Source organism: Malania oleifera, chromosome 13 (genome assembly GCF_029873635.1).
Source record: "Malania oleifera isolate guangnan ecotype guangnan chromosome 13, ASM2987363v1, whole genome shotgun sequence".
NCBI lineage: Eukaryota > Viridiplantae > Streptophyta > Magnoliopsida > Santalales > Ximeniaceae > Malania > Malania oleifera.
In genome coordinates, this window is record NC_080429.1 from 60,534,348 (window position 1) to 60,559,364 (window position 25,017).

Here is a 25,017-nt window from a genome sequence, read left to right on the forward strand (position 1 = left end):
AATCATTTCATATGTAGAGTAGTTCTTTCCTAGTGCATTGAGAGAGTTAATTATGTGAGTGAACATAGTGTACATACTAGTTATGGATTCCTTTGGGTTCATCCTAAAGGCCTCTTACTCACTGGCGAACATGTCGATTCTACAATCCTTAACATCTACACTTCCCCCATAGGTTACTTCTAGTTTGTCCCAAATTTTTTTTGCAGATTTACATCCCATTATCTTGCTAAACTCATTGGCATCTAGCGCATAGTATAAAGCATTCATTGCACTTGAGTTTATTTGCAGCAGTTTTATATTAGTCTCACTTATGTCAGCTTCTTCTTTAGGGATTTCCTTGTTATCTACAGCCATAGAAGGAACAAAGTTACCTCTATCCAGACTTTCAAATCCATGGTTTGCAAAAATATTCTCATTCGTTGTTTTTAGAAGGTGTAGTTTACACCACAAAAGATAGGAGGTTTAGATAAGGTTGTCCTTTGTAGACATCCTATTTTTGCCCGGACCAAATACAATAAGGTTACTATATTATTATTATTATTATTATTATTATTATTATTATTATTAGTATTTTTATTATTATTATTATTATTAGTATTATCATTATTATTATTTCTAGTATTTTTTATTATTATTATTATTATCTCGCAGGGTAGCAGGGATAACAGTTGTGGCGTGGGGGAGGGGGGCTAAGTAGAGGCAACCCTAAGAAGGAAAAAAAAAAAAAAAAAGGGCTCTTTTGCTGCTGCGCACACCCCTCACGACAGCCATCTCTCTCCCATCCCCTTCAACTCTCCCATAGCCACCATCCTCTCCTTTCCTCATGCTCTCCCTCTCGCTAACACTCGCCCCCAGCACCACACACCACCATCTCCAATCGCACACGACTCCATCACTCTCAGACTCCCATATCTCTGGATCTCCATCCTCTCCTTCCCGCTTGTACTTGCGCCTGCACGACCCTCGTCACGGCCACCCCACGAGCAGCCCCCCTGCTTCTCCTCTCGCGGCCAGCAGCAGCGGCCACCAGCAACTATTCCGGCTGCGGCCACCAGCAACTACTCCAACGGCCACAAGCAACTATTCCGGCAGCCCCCTGCATCTTCACGGCCCTCCATACCCGACGAACCAGCAGATCTAACCGCACACCCAACAGTCCAGGCATCGCCGTTGCCGTCACCCCATCTCCGTCGTCGCCATACCAGCCCCGCCATCGCCGTCGAGCACTCACGGATCGGTATATCACGCTTACAGCAGCCATCGTTCAGACCATATCTAGCCTGGCCTTACAGACGAAGAGCTCCACGCCGCCGCCCTCCGGTCGTGAACCTGCACCCCCACCAGCTCCGGCAGCCCCCTGTCGTGAGTGCCCTGCACTCTCACATGCGCCTGCGCGTACAGATTACTCTCCATCCTCTCCTCTCTCACTGCACGCACACCACTCCAATACGCCACCTTACACATTAAAACACACACCTACACACACTACTACAAACACCAAAACACGCACTAAAGCACTCACGATTTACACGCATATGTACCCACACTTCTACACACACTAACTCACACACCAAAACACGCATTAACACACACAGCTCCACGGTTACAGCTATCTCACCTCAGACACGCAGCCACGGTGAGTCCCCTAGTAAACTTCTCTTGCACGTGTATTTCCTTTTTGCTTCTTTTCTGCTTTTTATTTGTTCTAATATCTAATGTATGGTTTTTCCTTGTATATGTAGGTATGTATGTTTTTATGATTTTTATAGTTAGTTTAATATTTAGTATTCATGGTAAGTTTTGGGTTTTATTATTTATATAAGTTAATTGTCTTTATTTTGGAATTTTTATAGTGGGAATTTGTTCGGATATTTAAAGTTCAATTTCGTTTTATTCGTTGAATTGATAATATTATTATTACATGTTTAATACGCAATTAGAATAGTTTTTGTAATTATTTACTTAAGGGCGTCTTTGTTTGATATCCATATGTTTAGGGTTATTTAGCGTTTTCATCGTTGATGCATATCCTGTTTTAATTACTTAGAGTTTTCTTTTTTATGTGTTATGTTTAATGTATGGATACTCATATTAGTATTTTAGGATATTTAGTATTAGTATTCTAGTATTTTGTCATGTTTACATATAAAGTATCTGTCATTATGACAAGTTTAGCATCTTGGTATATATTTAGTATTTTGCTATTATATTTAGTATGATAGTATATAAAATATTATGGTATAATTATTGTGTTGGTATTTAGTTTTGCTTATTAAGGCAGTTTTTTTTAGATGGTATTACTTTTTATAGTATCTTTGGTATTGTAATATATGTGATATTTTATTACCTATTTTGACATTTATAATATTTTAGTAAATATGTGTTATTATTAATATTATATGCACTGTGATAGTTCAATATCTTAACTTATTATCCTATTAATATATATTAAAACCTCCCATGCTAGTATTTTTCTATAAAAAATTTTCTATATAATTTCAAAATTTGGAAGTGTATTTTCTTAAATATTTTCTTGATTTTTATCCCTATGTTTGCAATTAAAAAGGGTACAAGCTCTTTTGGGCTTCATGTACTCCGGTTCTGAGGGAATATATATATATTACGAATATTTTTGCATAATTTGTTTACTTATTTATTTTGCGCATGCATTTGTAAATTCACAAAATGAGTAACCTAAAGAATTTTTAAATTTATGTAGGGATAATTTCATAATTAATTAGGCACCGTTCGTAAGAACGGGCGCGTAGGGAGTGCTCGTACCTTCCCCTCGCATAACCGAACTCCCGACCCCAGTTTTGGTAACGTAGACCCATTCTACCCTTAACCGGATAGTAATTAAGTGTTCTAACCCCACTAAAAGGTTTGTGGCGACTCCATTCCTGCTGTTTTTCCCAAAAATTTTAAACCACAATTTTTTATTTCACCACCTTGGGGCACACGCGCTCCGGGACGTAACGATAGCTTGGCGACTCCGCTGGGTACCATAGAGAGTCAAGCCAATAATTAATTAGAAATTATCCCGCATTCAAATTTAGTAAATCTTTTAGTTGCTCCTCATTTTGTGAATATTAATTGTAAATAGTTTCTTTCCAAATTTGTAACATTAATTGTAAATATTTTCTTTCCAAATTTGTAGATAAGAATATTAATGGTAAATATTTTCTTTCCGAATTTTTAATATTAATTGTAAATATTTTCTTTCCAAATTTTTAGATAAGAATATTAATTGTAAATATCTTCTTTCCAAATTTTAAGTATTGGTTGTAAATATTTTCTTTCCAAATTTTTAGATAAGAATACTAATTGTAAATATCTTCTTTCCAAATTTTTTAAGAATATTAATCGTAATTATTTTATTTCCAGCTTTTAAATTAAATGTGTTAATTATAAATATCTGGTTTAGATAAGCATGTGATTAATTGAAAATACTTTCCTTTGTTGCTTGAATAAACATGTGATTAATTGTGAATAAGCATATAACATGCACGTGGGATAGCGAGATTAGGCTAAACTTGGATTCACACACTTTCACGCTCTATACCCAGGCTTTCCCTGCTAGGATTAGATAGGAGCGTAATAGCATCAGTCCCTTCGTGGTAGAGTTTAATGAGACTCATGAACCACTCCGCTCAATGCGGGCTTTATCTGGACCCCTATGGGGGGGATTGAAGTTCAATCTGGGAACCCTGTCATCAATAAAGGTTAGAGCCTACCTACACACACTTGTCTATAATTTTCCCTAATTGGGATAGAGTCATGAAGAAACCCTATAAAATAAGTCTATCCACCTTGGGTTGGGATAGGATCCTCATCCTTTTCCATGTGACTTAATCTGTATCATTTGTATATATGTATGGTGTTGTGTTATGTATATTGCATCCATTGTAGACATGCACACTACTTAGCCACTATCCTGGAAAAGCCCAATAATGAGATCATGGCCCATCCTTTAAAAAAAATAAAATAAAAATAAGCACTTGGCCTAAGCTTTTTAAATGATGGGACGCTCCAATCCTTTTCAAATAACTTGGACCCCATATTTTTAAAACAAATGTTGGCCCAAAATTTTTCTAAACAAAAAACCTGGTCCAGACCTGATTTTCAAAAAGGGCCAAACCCATATTTCAAAATGGGGATTCAACCCTATTACTTAAAAATCCAGGACAATATTTTTAAAGCAATCCAAGCCCAACTCTCTTTAAAATCGGGCCTCGACCCATCAGAAAATAGTTTGAAGCCCATATTTTGAAACACTCGAGGTCTAAGTGCACATCAAAGTCCACATGTCTACGTTGAACCAACCCAATGGGTTGACTTGCCTGAGTTAATCCCAACCCTAGATCATAACCTAATTCTTCGTAGGATCTAAGGTACATGGACCATCATCAAGGAAAGGAATGGTTGAGGGAGTAATTGAATTGAATTAGTGGTTCATCAATGGTCGACTTAATCATGAAACATTTCATTAGTTAATGGGGATTTTTCCAGAATTCGGGCGAAATAGTTATTCGGGTTGCATTGCATTCATGCATTCATGCATAATTTCACGCATAGCCATGCACGATAGGCTACATGCATGTTCATATCCCTATTTGAATGTATTTATGCTCTAGTTACACTCATGCATAAACACACATTGCATAACATAATCATGTATTCCATGCTCAATTCCATAACCATGCAGGCATAGTCATCTCCAATGGGTCAATAATCTCATTCTAGTTGTCTCTAAAACCATGGTCCAAGGTGGTAGAATTAAGATCCAGGATTCTAGTATTGAGCGGAGCAAGACGATCTCTCTACAAAGAAAGGTTATGATCATGGGGACTCATTGCGTGATCACAGTAGGAATGTAATAAATTCCATCAGATTGGAAGATTGATTGGTATTTAACTTCAGAAGTGAGCTCACATGATACACAAATGATGTGTTTGATTACCTAAGGGTGAAAAAAAGAGGAATTCATCCATGATTTTTATTTAAATCATTTTGAAATTGAATGAAATAAAGAATGTCTTTCAGTCTCATCTCATCCCACCCTCCTCGATTCATCACCCTGTATATGCCAAATTTTGTCTATTTTTGCTTACATTTTGTGTAAGTAACATAGGGAATGGTTTTGCCAGTACAAAGGACTTGGAGCCATTAGTTGGTTTTGGGAATCTATTCAATGGGGCAGTGAAAAAAAAAAAAGAACAAAAAAAAAAAGAAAGATAAAATGATGAAAAAAAATGAAGGAAAACCTTCAAGTCGGAGTTTAGTAAGGACCTCACTTCAAGATGTTGTCAAGGAGTCTTATTGGGTGAGGATTTCAAAATGATGAAGAGTTGTAGGAGAAGTAGACGAAAATGTCTTATCAAGTCTTATCATGCATTTGCTGAATGAAATCAATAAACAAAGTCTCATGTCTTTGTCTTCTAAATTATGATTGGTGTCTTAAAAGTATAATGATTATATTCTGATCAAATGAAGGGTGGCTATCTTTGCTCGACCAGTTTTCCTATAAAAAACAAAACAATGATTTACCATTTGTTAATCAAGTTGAGCCTGAGTATTAAATCAGCTTCTTCTTAAAAGTCAGTTCACTAGAAATTTAACATGTGTTTGGGTTCCCTAGCATTGGCAAGTTATTTGATACAATAATCATTACCAAAAGAATGGCAGGCCATTTTTCTTCTACCCAAAAAAAAGTCAAAGAAGAAATCCCTTACAAGCCCTTTTTGAGCCTGAAGAATTCAATTCTTAATGAATCCGTCAAAGGATCATACCTAACACTGGGGTAGTTTTAAAAAATATACATATATCAATCCCAAATGGAATTCAAATGAAAATGAAGTTAAGATTCCTTTATAAAAGGAAAAAACAAAAGTTGCGGTAAAAGAAGAAGAAAAAGATGAAAAAAACGAAAAAAAAAAAAAAAAAAAAAAGAGAAAGAAGAAAAAGAGAAAAAAGAAAGAAAATAAGGACAAGAATGGGACATGCTTAAAATGTCCTTGATCAATGATTTTCCTTCACAAAAAAATTTGAGCCTTACTATACCTATTTCTTTTTCAACCCATACCCTTAGCCTACATTACGGTCCAAATCAAAGTCCTGACCAGATTGGTATACACTGTTGTCTCAAATGATTTGTCAGACTCAATGTTGAGTTTGAACTACGTAATGACCTAATCCTGAAAAGGTACATAGGCAACTTGTCCAAATGACAAGTTCGGTCAATACTTTGCAAATGCTTTGCAACAACTAGGGTAGAAGATATCATTCATGGAAAGGATTTTTGAGCCTTAGTTTCCTTGTTCTTATTGAAACCTGAATCCTTAGCCTGCATTTCATCCCGTGTCTTGAAGTCCACCTTGAGATTGGAATATTGGTCAGACTACTTCATGAGACATTAGATATAAATGAAGACAATGAGTTTGAAATAAGCTTAAAATAAGTAAGAAAGAATCTCTAAGTGGTGATACAGTGGGTGAGTTATGGTTATGAGGCAAAACAAAAGAAGGGGGGGGGGGGATTGTCCATTGATATGATTCTCCAAACTAGTAAAGTTACATTAGTGTCAAAGTACTTGTAAAATTTGCCTCATATTTTACAAGCACAGAAAATCGAAAGTTTGTGCATTCCATCCATAATCCTATTGAGATTGAGTTATTTTATTGCATACTTATTTATTTAAATTTCAAAGGGAATTTAAAACATTAAGGATGCAATCCAAAGAACGTTCTTGTGGAGAAAATGTAAGATGGATAGGATCAACTACAAATGCATCTACTGGGGTAGGTGTCATGTTGAGTTTCAAACGAACACATTCAGGGACATCTATGTCAGATGGGAATTCGAAAATATGACCAAGATCAAAATTGGATTGGTTACGAGCTCAATGGGAAATAGGCACGTCATCATGTATTATATTAAGAAAAAATCTCCTTGCCCTTCAAAGCTTTAAAGGAGCATGGATAGTCAAAAGGGTTCTAGAATCACCAGTAGTTTCGGTAAAGAATATCCCTGTGGAAAAAGAGCAGTCTAACTGAGGCAAATGTCATGTCAGGTTTTAGAGATTTGCTTATTCAAGAAGAATTGAATTTCAGTGGGATCCATTCAAGCACCTTCTTATCAGAATATGAAAACATGGTTAAGACCAATCATAGATCCATTCAGCTTGGTCAGGTTTCGAGTTGAGTTTTGAGGGAACCAATTTAGAGGCAACATAGCCAAGATTAGAGATTGGTTGGTTGATTCATTACAGGAGGATTGGAAAAAAATATGTTCATGCATCGTCGTGTATTTCATGCATTGCACAGAAAAATGCATACGTGTCATATCATGCAACATGCCTACATATCCCTATGTTCTAGTATCATATCAAATAGCATGTGTGCATCCTCGCATTCTAAGCATCGTAAGTAGCAACATGCATACACCACATAGCATCATTCGTTCACATTTGTCTTTTCATCCTTGTTAAGCAATCCATGTCTCATAAAAAAATAAAATAAAATAAAATAAAAACCTTCTTACTCTTCCAAGTTTGAAAAGAGGACGGATAGTCGAAGAGTTTTGGAATCACTAGTATGCTTCCTATAGAGGATGTCCCCATTGGGAATATATGATGCGGATAGAGAATCAGTCAATCTAACAAGGGCAAATGTCATGATAAGTTTCACGCAAGCTAATTCAAAGATTTGCCTATTGAAGAGGAATTTAACAACGAGGCAGTTACAGGTGCATTTAACTCAGGCCAATTCCATGTTCAAGTACCTTCATATTAGAGTGTAGATTGAAAACATGTCTAAGATCAGCATTAAATTAATAAATGTAATAGGGGCAGATCCAATGTCAAGTTCCAGTGGGGCCAATTTAGGGGTGTTAGCTTTACCGTGATCCCAAGAGGGGGGCTGAATTGGTATTTTTTAAAATTTAACCCCTAGGTATTTCTCCTAACAGCAGTATGTTCATAACCCTATGGTCAATCTAGTTCAAGTAACATAAATATATTAGAAATTGAATAAAGCAGTTTAATCAATCATACAAGCTTCAGAAAGCAGTAAAGAGAGGGTGACACACAGATATGTTATTGAGGTTCGGCCAATTGCCTACGTCCCCACCTTAGCTAACTAGCACAAGGATTATCACAATAACTTGCTCACTTAAACGGGTGAAGCGGTACCTATACAAACTAGGTCAATTAGCACAGGGCTGACCTCAACCTTTACACCAATCCTTACCGAGCTGGATTGCCGCCCCCTCAGGCCATGTCTAGAATCACTCAGATATACAATCAAATGGTACAATATAAATGTGCTTTCACATGAAGTAGATTTGTTCCCAAATGCGCGCAATCACAAACACCACAGATGATTTAAAATGTAAGCTCAATATGGTCTAGATAGTTCAACTCTCAAAGGTATTTTCTATCAGTGTAATGCGTACATAAGAGTGTCAACAAGCAATCTTTGTATTTCAATATGTTCTCAATGAAGACGCTCAAACAAAGATATTATGCAAGTTTCAAATATTTCAAATAGTAGAATATGTCAGTCACTTCAACTAGTGTATATGCTTGGTTTGCAAAAGCTAAGCAATCTTTGTGTTCAGCAAATGATATAAACTTGAATAAATATTGCCACAAAGATAAGTATATCAAGCACAAATATCTTTCCACAAAAATGTCAATATGAATGCCACAAGATATTTAAGTAAGTTTGAGAATATTTCTGCAAGCCAAAAACAAATACAAACTTCCTAAGATATTGCAATGATAATGCAACACTCGGAAGTTCAACACAAGTCTTCTTGGGGTAGACTTATTAAAGAAGCCTCCTAAGAATACTTAGGTTATGCTCTCGTAAAAATCGATTCAAACACTCACAAAATGAGAGAGCAAACCTCTAAATAAAAACACTCAATACACTTACAAATGATTCAAAGAAGTGAAGAATGTAAGTTTGAGTGGATTTGGAAAGAGTATGAGCAGTAGGAAATATTTTGCTTGAGAGAGAAATTTGGATTTTTGTTTTTCTAATCAACTTACTAATTTACCCAAATGAAGGGGTATATATAGACATCCCATGATTTTTGACCGTTGAGGACCTATTAGGAATTGTTAGAAAAGTTTAATGACATTTTAAACATTTTAACCCTGTTTAAAAAATGTTTAACTGCAGTAAAAATAAGGGCAACCTGAGAGATCCAGTTGACCAGAACAGTTTTGGTCTACCAGAACTCATATGGCTCGGTCAACCAGGGCATTTTTGAACTAAGTGATCGGTCGACTGAAAGTGGGCGATTTCCCATTTCTCCGAGGTTCGGTCGACCGGGCCATTTTGAACTGGCTGGTTCGATCGACCAGACCGTTGGGATTTTTCCTGAGGTCCCTCGTTCGACCAGGTAGTTAGAGTGTCGATTAGATTGTCAAATTGTTGACCAGAGAGGGTTTCAGTCGACCAGGGCCTTGGTCAACTGTTGACATAGGCCTGTTTTGGTCGACCAGGGCAAAATGAACTGCCTTGGCCGGTCGACTGAAAGTGCACAATGTGTGCATTTTGGTCCTGTTTCAATACACATTCATCCTATTCAAGTGCCTAATGCATGCAAGTGCAAAGGTGAGTGTCCTAGGGTTATTTATGTTCAAAATCAAGGCACTGAAAGGATCCTGTGTCAGTCAACGGAAGGGTAAACCCTAAGGTCATTCTATGGTCACTTTTAGAAGTACTTACATGAGATTCTAAAAAATATATGCACTTAAATCCTAAGTCTTTATGTCGTATAACTTTAACACTGTCCACGCTTGATCAGCACTTTAGTACACTTATATTCTTCATGATATGTAGCTTTAAGTTGGGCTTCATTCAATTTTTTCCATGTATAACAATTTACTTTGTGAAACACATGATTCCTAAATTTTAACTTGAAAGCACAATTACTAACCTTAATTTTTTATCATTAAAACGAGATTAAACCTTGTTAGGCCAACATGACATATTACATGAATTGATTTATGAGATTTTTTTAGTTTGTTTGTATGTTTTTAAATTCACTGAAAATAAAAAATGTATATTGTTTTCAGCTACTAAACATCCTTAAAAAGTTTTATAAATATTATGATAGCAAGTAATATTTATGGGAGTATTGAAAGCTATAACATGCAACTAAGAGAAAAGGGATCAAACCCATCAAACATGCCCTTGTGAAGGCCACCAATTTGGCAAGTTCAACAAATCTACCTCCCTTCTTGGCACATAACAATATGCAACTCATAGGGGCCACCTAACAATCATTCCCCAACTAAAATATAAAAAGTCATTCTTTATTTAATTAGAATAAATCCTGTATACGTAGTAGAAAATTATGGTTGTAAAGTCACCGCAAAGCATGCATCAACAATTTAAATACACAAATTACTTCCATGCATACAAGGTTTTATAGTAACCCATGCTTGTAATTTACATGAGTATGGTTCAAGGAAATTTCTAATTAAAGTTCATTGTTGAAGCCTAAATTAATAATGCCGGGTTACTTCTCTCATGTCCCTAATAAGATCTTGCCTCCTAATTTTGAATCAAATGTAAAAAATTATTTCAATAAAATAATAAAATACAATTAACAAAAAGGAGCAATCATTAGGGATGGAGAACAAGAAGTCCTCCTAAAGAACTAAAAATCAAAACCTAGAGACAAAGAAAGAGAGATACACGAGAGAATGCCAAAAAACTAGAGCTCTCCTATCTTGAAGCACAACAATGAGTTTACTCATAACTTTGTATTGTGTGCAACCAAAAAAATGGGATAAATATTTAAAATGTTCATCATTGGATCATCACCTTGGGATACAGAGACATTATTTGTCATTATTTAGTATTAGGAAGAGTCTATTAATAATGTTTGGTGTCCAACCATGAGAAGCAAATTAAAATACTAGGCACTATTGCCCTAAATTGATCTTCATTTTTGCTCCCTTGCATGGGGCCTGCAAATAACGTTGTTTCATCCAATAGTTTTTCAGCTAAAAATGCTACTTAGTATAGTGTTTTAAATGACAATGTGTCAGCCATGCTTTTATCCCCAAATTAAAAAAATTTTGGATGGTCCAATATGTTTTGTTTAAAAACCACTTGACCATCCAATGTTTTTTCGAACGCATCAATCTGGAAAATAAAATTCAATTTGAATTGGTTTCAAAACTCTCCGTTTTTTGTCTCATAGATTCTTTATGACCTTTCTTTATTTATTTTTTAAATTTAAAAATAATAATTAATAAAGTGAGGATCTTCCTTAATTTTATTTTGTTTTGTTTATTTTTATTGTCATTTTAGTGGGAGTGTGGTACCCTTTCATGGATTACCCGAATAGAATATCTTTACTGATGAGTTTATTCAACTCATTCTGACATCTTTGAATATCCTCAGTTAATTCGGATAGGACTTTTGTTTCATCTATGTTTCTGAGAGCACTCTGCACCTCTTTGTTGTCTTTAGCGGTATATTTTCCTAATATACTACTTCAGGCTTGAGGAACTTCTCCATCCTGGTTTTGTTTGAGAGCTCCAACCCTTTGTTTGAGACGGGACCGGAGAAAACTCAATAAACACATAAATTTTTATTCATGAAACAGAAATAAATTATTATTCATTGAAACAGAGGCATGCACGTTGCCAATGCGACCTAGGGCTGCATAGTACTCTTATAGGTCGTGTCGTACTGCCAAATCAGAAGGTATAACATTCCATGCAATCATGTGGCGACCATCACTTGTGGTGACAGTGAAGGAGAGGGTTTCACCATGGAAACTGGAGCTGGCTTGCCAGTTTTGACCCCAGTTCCTTCTCATGAAAGATGTTCTAGAAAATAAAATGTACTTTTAGAATTTGAAAAACCCTAACTATGTCCATAATCCATTAGATTTTTATGTATTAAATAAACATGAAATTAGGTTAGACTTTGAAAAAAAAAAAAACGCATGACTCAAGTAATCAATACCTCCTGTAAGACACTGGTACCATCCCAGCTTGGAATTTGGCAATTTTTTGGAAGGTAGGTTTAGAGAGATCAAAATGTGCCCGCAGTACACTGTACCAACCTCCATTATCATTAGGCTTAGAAGGATTTGGTGGGCCAAATTTGGTCGCAGTGACCATAACAGATTGACCAAGACACCATTGTGGATTATCGACACACCAAATCTCAAAGCAAACCCCACAAGTTGAACCTTGGTTGAACAATATTGTGCTTAAAGCTGTATTGTAACTATCATATCCTTCTTTTACTAGGTCATCATAGCCACAAGCTCCACTTGCATTAAATATGTACTAGACTAAATTATACGCTTTAAAAAATTTGTATTAACTCTATCTATATTTGATATGTGTCTACGTGATATATATATATATATATATATATATATATATATATGTCTTATGTATTATAGGGAGTATAATAGTTGAGTACCCCATTCAGAGTTATCTCCTTCATAGAAAGTGGCATTAGCTTTATGCAAAGTATCATCCGCATTAAGAGTGTTAGGACTATAGACTACCCAGAGAAACCCAAGTATAATAAAACCATAAATAGCCATTTCACATGTAGAGACACTAACATTCAACTTAGAAAAAATGGATAAATATAGAGCAGAGAAAGAGAAATTGGTGAGAAGAGATGATAGAGTGATGGGGGTACAAATAGAATCATGCAACATGTTATATATTGAAAATATTTGGGTCAATGGAGCATGCCATTATGGGTCAATGTGGCAACACAAAAGAACATCATAGATTCGTGATGGTCAATGAGTTCAAGAAGAATATTAATTACTACCCTTCGCATATATGTGGGGGAATAAAAAATTTTATTAGCCTACACAATTGAAATAATTAGCTTCTTTTGGGAAATGGAGGAACCTAATAATCATTATAAAATTCTAAACTAAGTCATTATGTAAGGGCACTCTAGATGGAGTCCACCTTGATCCTATATATCATAGTTTTAAAAAATCAGATTAGTGACAAACCCAAGAAACCATAGGGTGAATCAATGGTTAAACTTGTGACATTTATGTTGTATGTTTAATGATTTTATACTTATTATATTTTTCAAATAATGAAAGAGAATATTTTCTAAAATGCAACCACCTCCTCATTTTTTAACTTTCAATTTGCTCTTAAAAAGTCAAAATGAAAGCATTAAATGAGAAATTTCCATTTTCATATATAAAATGTTTAAAAATTTTTATTTTTAGTAAATTGATTAAATGCTTTGAAGAATTCTTGGAAAGTGGAATCTTCCACCTAGCACCCTTCACTATTTTTTCTTGCCTCCCCATTTCGTCTTTTTTTTTTTCTCTTAAATATTAATAATAAATAAAATATCCTCAAAGCGGAGATAAAGGGGTACCTTAAGATGCATTTTAAAGAAAGTAAACATGAGGTTAGCAAATGGATTGTAACTCCTACAAAATGGAAGGTATAAAAGGAGAGCAACTCCTATAAATCCATTATAATTATGGGAACCTCGTATTAACATTGAAACCAAACAAATAAGAAGATAGCTATATGACATGTTTGGATACAGCATTTTCTTTGAGGTAAAGAAAGTAATCAAAAATCATTTTCTATTATATTTTTACTCTTTCTCAAATATCATTAAAATTAAAATATCTTTTTATAAATTTTTAATTTTTATTTCAAAATTTTAAATAATTACAAAAATTTCACCTAATTTTCAAAAGTTCAAACAAAATGCAGAAAACAATGAAAATATGTTTTCAAATTTCTTATATAAACTTATCCTCATAATTATTTCAAGGGCAGCTTGAAAAAAAAAATAATGAATTTATGATCGGGATCGGCATGTGTTGCCCATATATTTTGCAGATGTTCTGACGCGTGGACGACGTCCGAAAGTCAACATTTCCTTCGCTGAGATGCTAACACATGGAAGACCTTCGGATGCCACTTTTGTTCGTTGCTTCGTAGGAATTCATGGAGTATCTAGAAGATGTTTTAAGAGTAAAAAAGTCTCGAATTGAGATGCTGAACCAAAACCGAGATCAAGACCCCTTGTGGGCCCCACACGGCTGGGCCTCCCCCTTTGATTATTGACTTTGTTACATTTAATATGTAGCCTTGCAAGACAACTTGCTTGCATGTGCTGTGTCTTGTAAGTCGTGTTTAGTAACTTGTGTTTAGTTATTATTGTGTTTAGAAAATAGGTGTCTTTATTATGTTTGAAAGTTGTGGGTTTTGTTGAGGGTTATAATCTTCATTTATTTTGTCCCCCATGTAGACACCCTAATTTTTACCAGGCCTTTCTGAGAGGACTTGGCATAATAAAGTTAACTTTAAGTGATATGAACCAACAAGCTCTTATTGCACAGGATGATCTGCACATGCCAAGTAGACCCATTGCAAGAGCTAGAGCCAAGAAGGGCAAGGAGGCTATGCAAGGACTAATTGAGAAGTTGCTTGAGCAAGAGTCAATGAGGGCCATAGACACTAAAGAAAAAGACTTTCTTAAAGATCCTAAGGTGGTAAATTGTCTAAAGACATGTGAAGTTGGAATCTTAAGCCAATAAGGGCTGTTTGGGGAATTTTTATTGGCTAAATAGTGGGCCAATTGTGTCTATTAAGCATGACATGTGACTTACACATGTTTCATTAAATGACATGGCACATGGCATGTGACTTGCACATGTTTCGTTAAATGACATGACATGCTTAAGGTTATGTGGGGCTATTTTATTGGCCATATTGATGTCATAGCCTATTTTTATTGACTGAACTGATGTCATGGGTTTCTTTTATTGACCGAACTAATTCCAAGTGAGGTTTCTTTCTCTTCAAGTTCTTTATTCAACTTTCACCAAACTTATCAAAGGTGCTACCTTTGTGGCGTTCGTCCATTAATTTGATATTCTTGGTTTGTGCTTCACGTCAAGCAATAGGTCAAGGATCCACTACCATGTTGAATGTTATTTTGGGTTTGGGGTTTTGATAAATCTGATTTAGGGTCTTCGGACATTCATTTTAGGGTTCCGCATCATTTGGTATTAGAGCTTTGATTCAAATCAGGTTTTATCTATCTTATTTTTCTTGTTTGCTTTCGAAAATTCGTTTATTTTATAATCATTTACCCTTGTTTCATATTCTTCTATCATCTGATCTACCTATTTTGTTTTCATGTTTTCGAAATTTTCCATCTCCTCTTTAATATAATCCATCATCAAGATTGTATCTTTTGTGGCTGGAAATTGCAAGAAACACAACAAGGTTGATTAGAGCACATTAAAAAAAAAAAAAAAAAAAGCCATTTTGTGCATTCAAAAAAAAAAAAAGAGAATGAAAGAGAAAAGGCAATATTTTGCATTCAAAAAGGAAAAAAAAAAAGAAAAAGAAGGCAACAACTTGAAGGTTTGTGCAATATGTGGCTGCACTTAACTTGGATTCTCCTTTGGCTTTATCTTAGTCCATCCTAAAATCTATTCAATTTATTATTCTGATTTGTGTTTGAATATATCCTTGGTCGAGTTAATTATTTTGTTCCATTGAATTTCTTCTTATTTTATTTGCATCATTATTGTTTTCTTGACTTCTTTTTGTCTTTCCTTCATTGTTTTGTGTCATGATTTAGTTGTTCTATTGTTATTTTAATTGATATCTTCTTTCTAATTCATTGATTCAATTTCTGCATTTGGTTGGACTATTAGTTTGTTTGGGATTAGTTCATTAAAGAACTAAAAGAGAAATCCTGAGTGGTAAGAGGCACGAGTGTGTGAGTGTATCAGAGGGAAAAAAGCCAAAAAAAAAAATTGTGTCAAAACATGAGTGTTGAGTGTCATTGTTTGGAGGGTAAACACGTAAGAGAGTGAGTGAGGAATTTTTTTCTCTTTAATATCCTTTTTGCAGGTTTGAAATCATGAATAGAAAGGCAGTTGGCACTAAAACTTCTAGCAAAGGTAGGGAGAATGAGAACCCTCCACAAGACTCATTCTTCACCTTGCAAGCCATTTAACAGTAGTTTGAAAGACTTAATACAGTTTTTGGGGAGTTCAAAGATAGATTGGATAGACAAGATGCTGCAATTGATGGACTGAGAAGAGGGAAATCCAATAAAAGGAGGCAAAGGCCACATACTCCTCCGATTGCTGAATTTGAACATGATATAGGTAGCAATAAAGCAAGTGATGATGAACATGATAGTAAGGGCAGATTTTCTTATCGAGGTGCTAGGCAAGAGCTGCAACCTCGATGGGAGCTAAGGGGTCGAGATAACATCGATATGAAGCATCAAAATGAAGATCCCTCCTTTTCAAGGGAAAAATAACCCGGATGTATACCTTGAATGGGAGAGGAAGGTTGAGCTCATTTTTGAGTGTTATAACTACTTTCGAAAAAAAGAAGGTGAAATTGGCAGCTATGGAGTTCACTGACTATACACTGGTATGGTGGGATCAAATTCTTCTCAGCAGATGAAGAAACATGGAAAGGCCTATTGAGATATGGGCTGAAATAAAGGTGGTGATGAAGAAGCGATTTGTACCAAACGACTACTAACGAGACTTACACCAACGTCATCAAAGCCTTACCCAAGGTACCAAAAGTGTAAAGGACTACCGCAGTTAAGGAGATAGAGATGGAGATGGCTATGATTCAGGCAAATACTAAGGAAGATAGAGAAGCTACAATGGCACGATTCTTATGTTGGTTGAACCAGGAAATTGTTAACATAGTGAAGCTGCAGCACTATGTGGAGTTAGAGGATATGGTGCATATGGCAATGAAAGTAGAGAGGCAACTCAAACAAAAAGGTGGAAACAAGCATGCTACAACAACTTCGGCTTCCCATTCCACATGCAAACCGAATTAAATGAAATTAAAAGAAGAAAGGGTTGTTTCCAAATCCAAGGAAGAGAAGGAGAAAGACAAAGAAAAAGTGGGCAGCCATGAAAAAGGTACAAATTCTTCTCAACCTAGTAGGTACAGAAATACCAAGTGTTTTAGGTGTTTGGGTACTGACCATATTGCATCACCATGCCCAAATAAAAGAGCAATGAGTATGAGAGATGATGATATTATTGAGATCAATGATGAATAGATTGATCATGAGTCCATGGCTTCACTAGAAAAGTCTAGTGATGTTGAGTATGCTGTCCATGGTGAGGTATTAGTAACTAGGAGAGCTTTAAACATGCATGTGGTGAAAGATGAAAATGAGGAGCAGCATGAGAATATATTTCATACTCGATGTTACATCTACAATAAGGTGTGTAGCATGATCATCGATGAAGGGAGTTGTACTAACGTAGCTAGTACCACATTAGTAGAGAAGTTGGGGTTGCAATGCATAAAACATCCCAGGCCTTACAAACTTCAATGGCTGAATGAGTGTGGGGAGGTTAGGGTGAATAAGCAAGTGCTGATTGTATTTTCAATTGGAAAATATTCTAATAAGATTCTTTGTGATGTGGTCCCTATGCATGCTAGTCACATCTTATTGGGCAGGCCATGGCAAGATGATTAACGTGTCACTTATGATGGGTTCAAGAATAGGTATTCCTTTATAAAAGATGGGAGGAGTGTGACCCTTGTACCATTGACTTCTAAGAAAGTGTATGGAGATCAAGTTAGATTGAAAATAGCAAATGATGAGAAAAACAAAAAAAAAAAAAAGAATAAAACAAAAGGAGAGGTAGAGAGCATTGAAAAAAAAAAAAAAAGGAGAGAAAATGAGGGCAAGAGAGGAGCTGAAATTAGGAAAAAAAATATAGTGGTAAAAATGATGGAAAAACAGCGAGAGAGGAAAAAGTGAGTTTGTATGCAAAAGAAAAAGAGTGTCAGAAAGCTTTTTATGCACAAAGACCTCTAGTTGTACTTATGCATAAGGAGGCATCTTTGAGCACTAATGACTTGCCTCTTCCTTGCCTAGTGCTGTTGTATCTTTGTTGCAGGAATACAAGGATGTCTTTCCTATAGATGTGCCCAATGGTTTGCCACCGATTAAAGGAATTGAGCATCATATTGACTTCATCGCCGGGGCTACAATTCCCAGCCATCCAGCCTATAGGAGCAGCCCCGAGGAGACTAAGGAACTTCAAAGACAAGTTAAGGAGCTGCTAGCTAAGGGGCATGTGAGGGAGAGCATGAGTCTGTGTATGGTACCCATTCTATTGGTACCGAATAAAGATGGATCATAGAGGATGTGCGTGGAGTGTAAAGTCATCAATAAAATCACTGTAAAGTATCACCAACCTATCCTTAGACTAGATGTCATGTTAGATGAACTGCATGACTTATGCATCTTTTCTAAAATTGATTTAAAAAGTGGCTACCATCAAATAAGAATGAAACCGGGTGACGAATGGAAAACTGCATTTAAGACAAAGTATGGTTTGTATGAATGGATGGTTATGCCATTTGGTCTCACCAATGCACCTAGCACGTTCATTCACTTCATGAATCATGTATTGCGTGCATTTATAGGAAGATTTAAAGTTGTCTACTTTGACGACATCCTAGGGTGCAACAAGAATCTTGATGATAACTTGGATCATTTGAAAAGTGTACTGTATGTTCTTAAAAAAGAAAAACTGTTTGCTAACCTAAAGAAATGTAATTTTTGCATGGAAGAGGTTATTTTCTTGGGTTATATGGTGAGTGCTAAAGGTGTGGAAGTGGATGAGGAAAAGGTGAAGGCAATAAAAGATTGGCCAACACCTAAATCTATGACTGATGTACATAGTTTTCATGGGTTGGCTAGTTTTTATAAGCGGTTTGTAAGAGATTTTAGCACCATTGCTGCATCTTTAACTGAAGTGATAAAAAAGAATGTGGGGTTTAAATGGGGTAATGCACAATAACATGCCTTTAAAATGCTTAAAGATAGGTTATGTTCTGATCCATTGTTGCTTTTACCTAATCTCACTAAAACTTTTGAGATTGAATGTGATGCCTCCGAGATTGGTATTGGAGCTGTTTTGATGCAGGATAAGCATCCCATTGCATATTTTAGTGAAAAACTCAATGTGGAAGCATTGAACTACTCCACGTATGATAAAGAACTGTATGCCTTGTTGAGGGCATTGGAGATGTGGCAACACTACTTATGGCTTAAAGAATTCGTGATCCACTCTGATCATGAATCATTAAAGCATTTGAAGGGGCAAGGTAAGCTAAATCATCACCATGCCAAATGGGTGGAGTTCATCGAAACCTTCCCATATGTCATTCAGTACAAGCAGGGGAAAAAGAATGTTGTGGCTAATGCGCTTTCTCGTAGGTATGCCTTAATTACTACACTTAGCACTAAACTATTGGGTTTTGAGTACATAAAGAATTTATATGCTAAAGATTCTAATTTTGCTAATGTGTATAAGGCATGTGATAAAGTTGCATTTCATAAATTCTATAGGAATGATGGATATTTGTTTAGGGAGAATAGACTTTGTGTGTCTAACTGCTCCTTAAGAGAATTTCTTGTGCAAGACTCTTGTAGCGGGGGTTTGATAGGACATTTTGGGGTACAAAAGACTTTAGATATTCTGCATGAACACTTCTTTTGGTCACATATGCGTAGAGATGTACAGAGAGTGTGTTCTAGGTGCATTTCATGTAAACAAGATAAGTCTAAGGTCTTACCTCACGGCTTTAATACTCCTTTGCCTGTACCTGGTGAACCTTGGGTAGACATTTCAATGGATTTCATATTAGGTTTGTCTAGGTCCAAAGGGGATATGGACTTTATATGTGTGGTGGTTGATAGATTTTCTAAAATGACACATTTTATTTCTTGCCATAAAACTGATGATGCCACAAATATAGCCAATTTATTTTTTAGGGACATTGTATGATTGCATGGCATTCCTAGGACAATTGTGAGTGACAGGGATGTTAAATTCCTTAGCTACTTTTGGAAGGTTTTGTGGGAAAATTTAGGAACTAAGATATTGTTTTCTACTACTTGTCATCCTCAAACTGATGGCCAAACCAAAGTAGTTAATCAAACTTTAGCTACCCTATTGTGTACGGTCCTTCAAGGGAATTTAAAATCATGGGAAGAATGCATACCACTTGTTGAGTTTGCTTATAATAGAACTGTGCATGCTTCTACTAATTTTTCTTCTTTTGAAATTGTTTATGGTTTTAATCCTTTGACTTCATTGGATTTGATGCCGCTACCTGTGAATGAGATAGCTAGTTTAGACAGACGACACAAGGCTGACTTGGTAAAGAGGATCCATGAACAAGCACGACAGCACATCGAAAAGAAGAACCGACAATATTCATCTCAAGATAATAAGGGGCACAAGTTTGTTACTTTTGAATTGGGAGATTGGGTATGGGTGCATATGAGAAAAGAGAGGTTTCCTACTAAAAAGAAAACAAAGCTACACCCGAGGGGTGATGGACCTTTTCAAGTGCTAGAAAAGGTCGACGACAATGCATACAAGTTGGATCTACCGGGTGAGTATAAGGTCAATTCAACTTTCAATGTTTCTGATTTATCCCCTTTTGATGTAGGTGATGATTTGAGAACAAATCCTTTTAAGGGGAGGGGGCATGATATGAACCAACAAGCTCCGATTGCACAGGATGATCTGCACATGCTAAGCAGACCCATCACAAAAGCTAGAGCCAAGAAGGTCAAGGAGGCTATGTAAGGAAAAATTGAGAAGTTGCTTGAGCAAGAGTCAATGAGGGCCATGGACACTAAAGAAAAGGACTTTCTTGAAGAGCCTAAGATGGTAACTTGTCTAAAGACATGTGAAACTGTAACCTTAAACCAATAAGAGCTGTTTGGGGAATTTTTATGGGCTAAATAGTGGGCCAATTGTGTCTATTCAGCATGGCATGCGACTTAGACATGTTTCTTTAAATGACATGGCATGCTTAAGGTTATTTGGGGCTATTTTATTGGCTAGATTGATGTCATAGCCTATTTTCATTAAATGACATGGCACATATCATGTGACTTACACATGTTTCATTAAACGACATGGCATGCTTAACATTATTTGGGGCTATTTTATTGGCCAGATTGATGTCATAGCCTATTTTTATTTGCCAAACTAATGTCATGGGTTTCTTTTATTTTCTATAAGTAGCCAACTCTCTGTTGTATTAGAAAGGAATATTTTTTTGGCTGAATACAACTCCAAGTGAGGTTTATTTCTCTTCAAGTTCTTCATTGAACTTTCACTGAACTTATCAAAGGTGCTACCCTTGTGGCATTCATCCATTAATTTGATATTCTTGGTTCGTGCTTCACGTCAAGCAATAGGTCAAGGATCCACTATCATATTGAATCTTATTTTGGGTTTGGGGTTTTGATAAATCTGATTTGGGGTTTCCAGACGTTCATTCTTGGGGTTTCACAAGGTTAAGTCTGATTGGAGTGCCAATTTATTTTATTGAGTCCTTTTTGAAATTCGATTCCCGTTTTTAGAGTCCCAACTAATTCAAAAAATAGTTTTTTTATTTTTTGTTCCGGTATTTTAAGAAAGTTTTGAGTCTTATAAAAAATCCTTTAGTTGCAAAATTAGTCTCTTTTCTTAAGGGTTGCAAAATAAATCGTATCTTTTCAAGATCAAGTCCGAAGCCATTTTTAAATTTGTTCAAAGTGAAGTCTTGATATGTTGAATTGAGTCTCGATTTTTAAGAAAATTGAATCCTTTCCAATTTTAATTTTAAAACTTTATTTTTCTAACATTGGTTTCGAATTTTAAAATTTAGTCATGCTATGTTGAATGGAGTTCTAGTTTTACAGTGCTTTAATTCTTCTTTAATTGTTGTAAGTAAGCTTTGGATTTTGCATTGAGTCTTCAATTTCAAAATCGGGTGCTTTGGTCCACTTTTAAGGTCAGGATTTATTGCCATCAAGAATTGGGGTTTAATTTTGACATTCGGGAATTTGCATCAAAATTGAAGTGCATGAAGTCACAGGGTATTTAAAATGCATGAGAATGTGCATGTGAGTGTGGCAGCAAGTACAGTGCCCACTGCAATACACAAATACAAAGGGAGTAGGAAACATACATAAATTGTAGATAAAGAAAAGAAAATAAAAATGGTACAAAAAGATGTTACAGTACAAGAAAGGATGGGGGTACATGCATTTACACAAAGTTACAAAAGGCACTACAAAAAATAAGATTATTAGTGAAGGATCAAAACCGTTGCTAATACTTATAAATTCATCACTAATAGTATTAATAATGAATTTATGAGTACCAGTGACGATTCTAAATTAATTGCTATATCTGTCATTACTACTAATTATTAGTGACAAATATTGAAAGTGTCACTAACATTGTCATGTTAGTGACAGATTATAACCGTCACTAAAACCCCAATATTGTGACTATAAATTTTATATTGGCTCAGCACAAATTCGTCACTAATAGTAGGGTATTAGTAACGAATTTCAAAACCGTCACTAATATTTTAGTATTAGTGAAGGATCAAAACCGTCACTAATACTCCACTATTAGTGACCAATCCTAAAACCGTCACTAATAGTGTAGTATTAGTGAATGATCAAAACCGTCACTAATACGTATGAGCCTTTAGTGAAGGATCATAATTCATCACTAATAGTGTAGTATTAGTGACAGTTTTAAATTCGTCACTAATAGTGCAGTATTATTAAAGGATCAAAACCGTGACTAATACTTATTTGCTTTTAGTGAAGGATTATAATTCGTCACTATTAGTTGGACTTTAGTGAAGGATAAAAAACCAAATCTAATACTTGGCCTTTAGTGAAGGGTTAATATTCGTCATTAATAGTATAATATTAGTGACGGATTTAATCCTTCACTAATATCTATAGAAACTGTCACTAATTAATTAGAAATTAATATTTTTCTAAATCATTAATTCTTGTGAAAATCTGTAATTACATTTTTGCATAGATAACATAAACCATAATTATTTAAAATATTCATAAATTATTAAAAATTATAATTCAAAATCAAATACATTATATAAATTTCGAATGTTTTATACATGAATCTCATATGTTCAGATAACAAAAAAAAAAAAAAATACAAAAAAAAAAAAATCAAAAGTTGCATCCTTCTATAGTGCATGGGATGGTGTTAATGGCGTGATAGCTGCAAACCCTACAAATTAAGAATTATATAGAAAAAAATTAGTATACAATTTTTTACCATATGCTTACTATAAGTATCAATGATTTTGTCGCGACGTCCTAGAGCGCAAGTGCCCCGGGCGACGAAATTAAAAATTTATTTATAATTTTTCAGGAAAAATAAGGAATGTCGGAGTCGCCACTAACCTTTTAGTGTGGTTAGAACACATGATTACCACCCCATTAGGGGTAGAATAGGTCTATGTTACCAAAACTGGGGTCGGGAGTTTGGTTACACGAGAGGAAGGTACGAGCACCCCCTACGCGCTCGTTTTTACGAACGGTACCTAATTAATTCGGAATTATCCCTAAGTTAATCTAATAAATCTTTCAAATCACCCCTCTATTAGTGGATTTACAAATGTACATGCGGTATAAATAAATAAATAAAATATACAAAAATATATATACTATATATATTCCCTCAGAACTAAAGGTACGTGAAGCCTGAAAGCTCATACCCTTGCATTAAAATCATAGGGATATACATATACGAAAATAAATAATAATTTAAAATAAATATTAATATCTTACATATGATATAAAATATAAATATACCTAAGAAATAAAAATACTAAGAATATTTAATATTAGTAATAATAGAAAGTAACAAGAATAAAAACAATTATAAAAACAGGTTACTATAATTATAACCCTATTCTAATATTATCATATCAATTATAACAATAGCATACAATAATATCACAATGACACTAGGTAAATAATTATGGCATAATAATTATAAGCTAATAATAATAATACATGGTTATAATAACACTATCCCGGCATATGTATACATATGTATGACAATAATAAATAACATGTAATTCAAATATATGTACATACACTAATAGTAATAACACCATCTACTTACATATATATGTACTTGCACAAAAATGATAATACTAATAATACCGCGTACTAGGGAATACAATGTTAGCACATATTTAAAAATATACCTATGTATAAGTATAATTATAGCAATAATAATATTAGTAATAATAGACATACCTAAATAATACAATATCTATCTTAATATTAACATGCGATTAATGATGATATATACAACATGGAAATAATTAATGAAAGTAAAGAAACAAATCAATCCCACAATTAACATGCAAACTATACAATATGGAAACAAATTGATTCTAGAATTAGTATATAGATATGCAAGGATAAGTATGATAACAAATTAACCTTAACATTAATATGAAATAATATACAATGCGATTAATAACAATAATTGTATAAGTATGTAAATAATATTCAAAATTAACTGATCAAGAACCCTACTTAAATGTAAACAATAAATATGAATAATGTAACAACAATAAGACAAACCTAATGATGTGAATACAATAAATCCAAAAACCCTAAATATATTACCAGTACAATGACAATAAATCCAAAACTCATATACGCAATGAACATGATAAAAAACTTAAACTTACACAATAACAATAATCTATACAATAAACTGGAATTCACAATCATAAATAATATCATGACGTTTAAAAAATATACAAACGATAAAAATCAAATGTATGACCAAAATATTAAATATAAACACCTTAAGTATTAGAATAACACAATAAATCAAAACATGAAGAACAATACCCTAAAATCCGTGGTAAGAATAATCTAAAAAAGAAAACCTAAATAAACATAAGAGCACAAAACCACAATAAATCATATGTAAATAATAAAAAAATATATAAACGAATGATATGCCAAATAAGTATGTGTGTGCGTTGTGTGTTGTGTTGTGTGTGCTGTGTGTGTGTAGTGTGTGTTTCTGTGTGTGTGCGGTGTGTGTATTGCGGTGTGTGTGTGTGCAGTGGAGGTACTTACAGCG

The 25,017-nt window shown here is 34.7% G+C and overlaps 1 protein-coding gene across 1 annotated transcript; it reads right to left on the minus strand.

Annotated features, from left to right (window-relative positions):
* Nucleotides 1–1,275: 1,275 nt before the first annotated feature.
* Nucleotides 1,276–12,154, minus strand: LOC131145864 (expansin-A16-like). The gene is made up of 3 exons (XM_058095043.1): nucleotides 11,997–12,154; nucleotides 11,719–11,857; nucleotides 1,276–1,455 (listed from the first exon to the last, which is right to left on the minus strand). Exons 1-3 carry the CDS (start codon nucleotides 12,152–12,154, stop codon nucleotides 1,276–1,278), a joined length of 477 nt encoding a protein of 158 aa, XP_057951026.1.
* Between the last annotated feature and the right edge of the window lie 12,863 nt (nucleotides 12,155–25,017).

Excerpts from the sequence above, each read along its gene's own strand:
- LOC131145864 (XM_058095043.1), bottom strand. The coding sequence starts at position 12,154 with ATGGTCACTGCGACCAAATTTGGCCCACCAAATCCTTCTAAGCCTAAT. Across the intron at positions 11,858-11,996 it reads GTACCAGTGTCTTACAGGAG|AACATCTTTCATGAGAAGGA; the intron begins GTATTGATTACT and ends TTTATTTTCTAG. Across the intron at positions 1,456-11,718 it reads TTATACCTTCTGATTTGGCA|GTGGCGTATTGGAGTGGTGT; the intron begins GTACGACACGAC and ends TTAATGTGTAAG.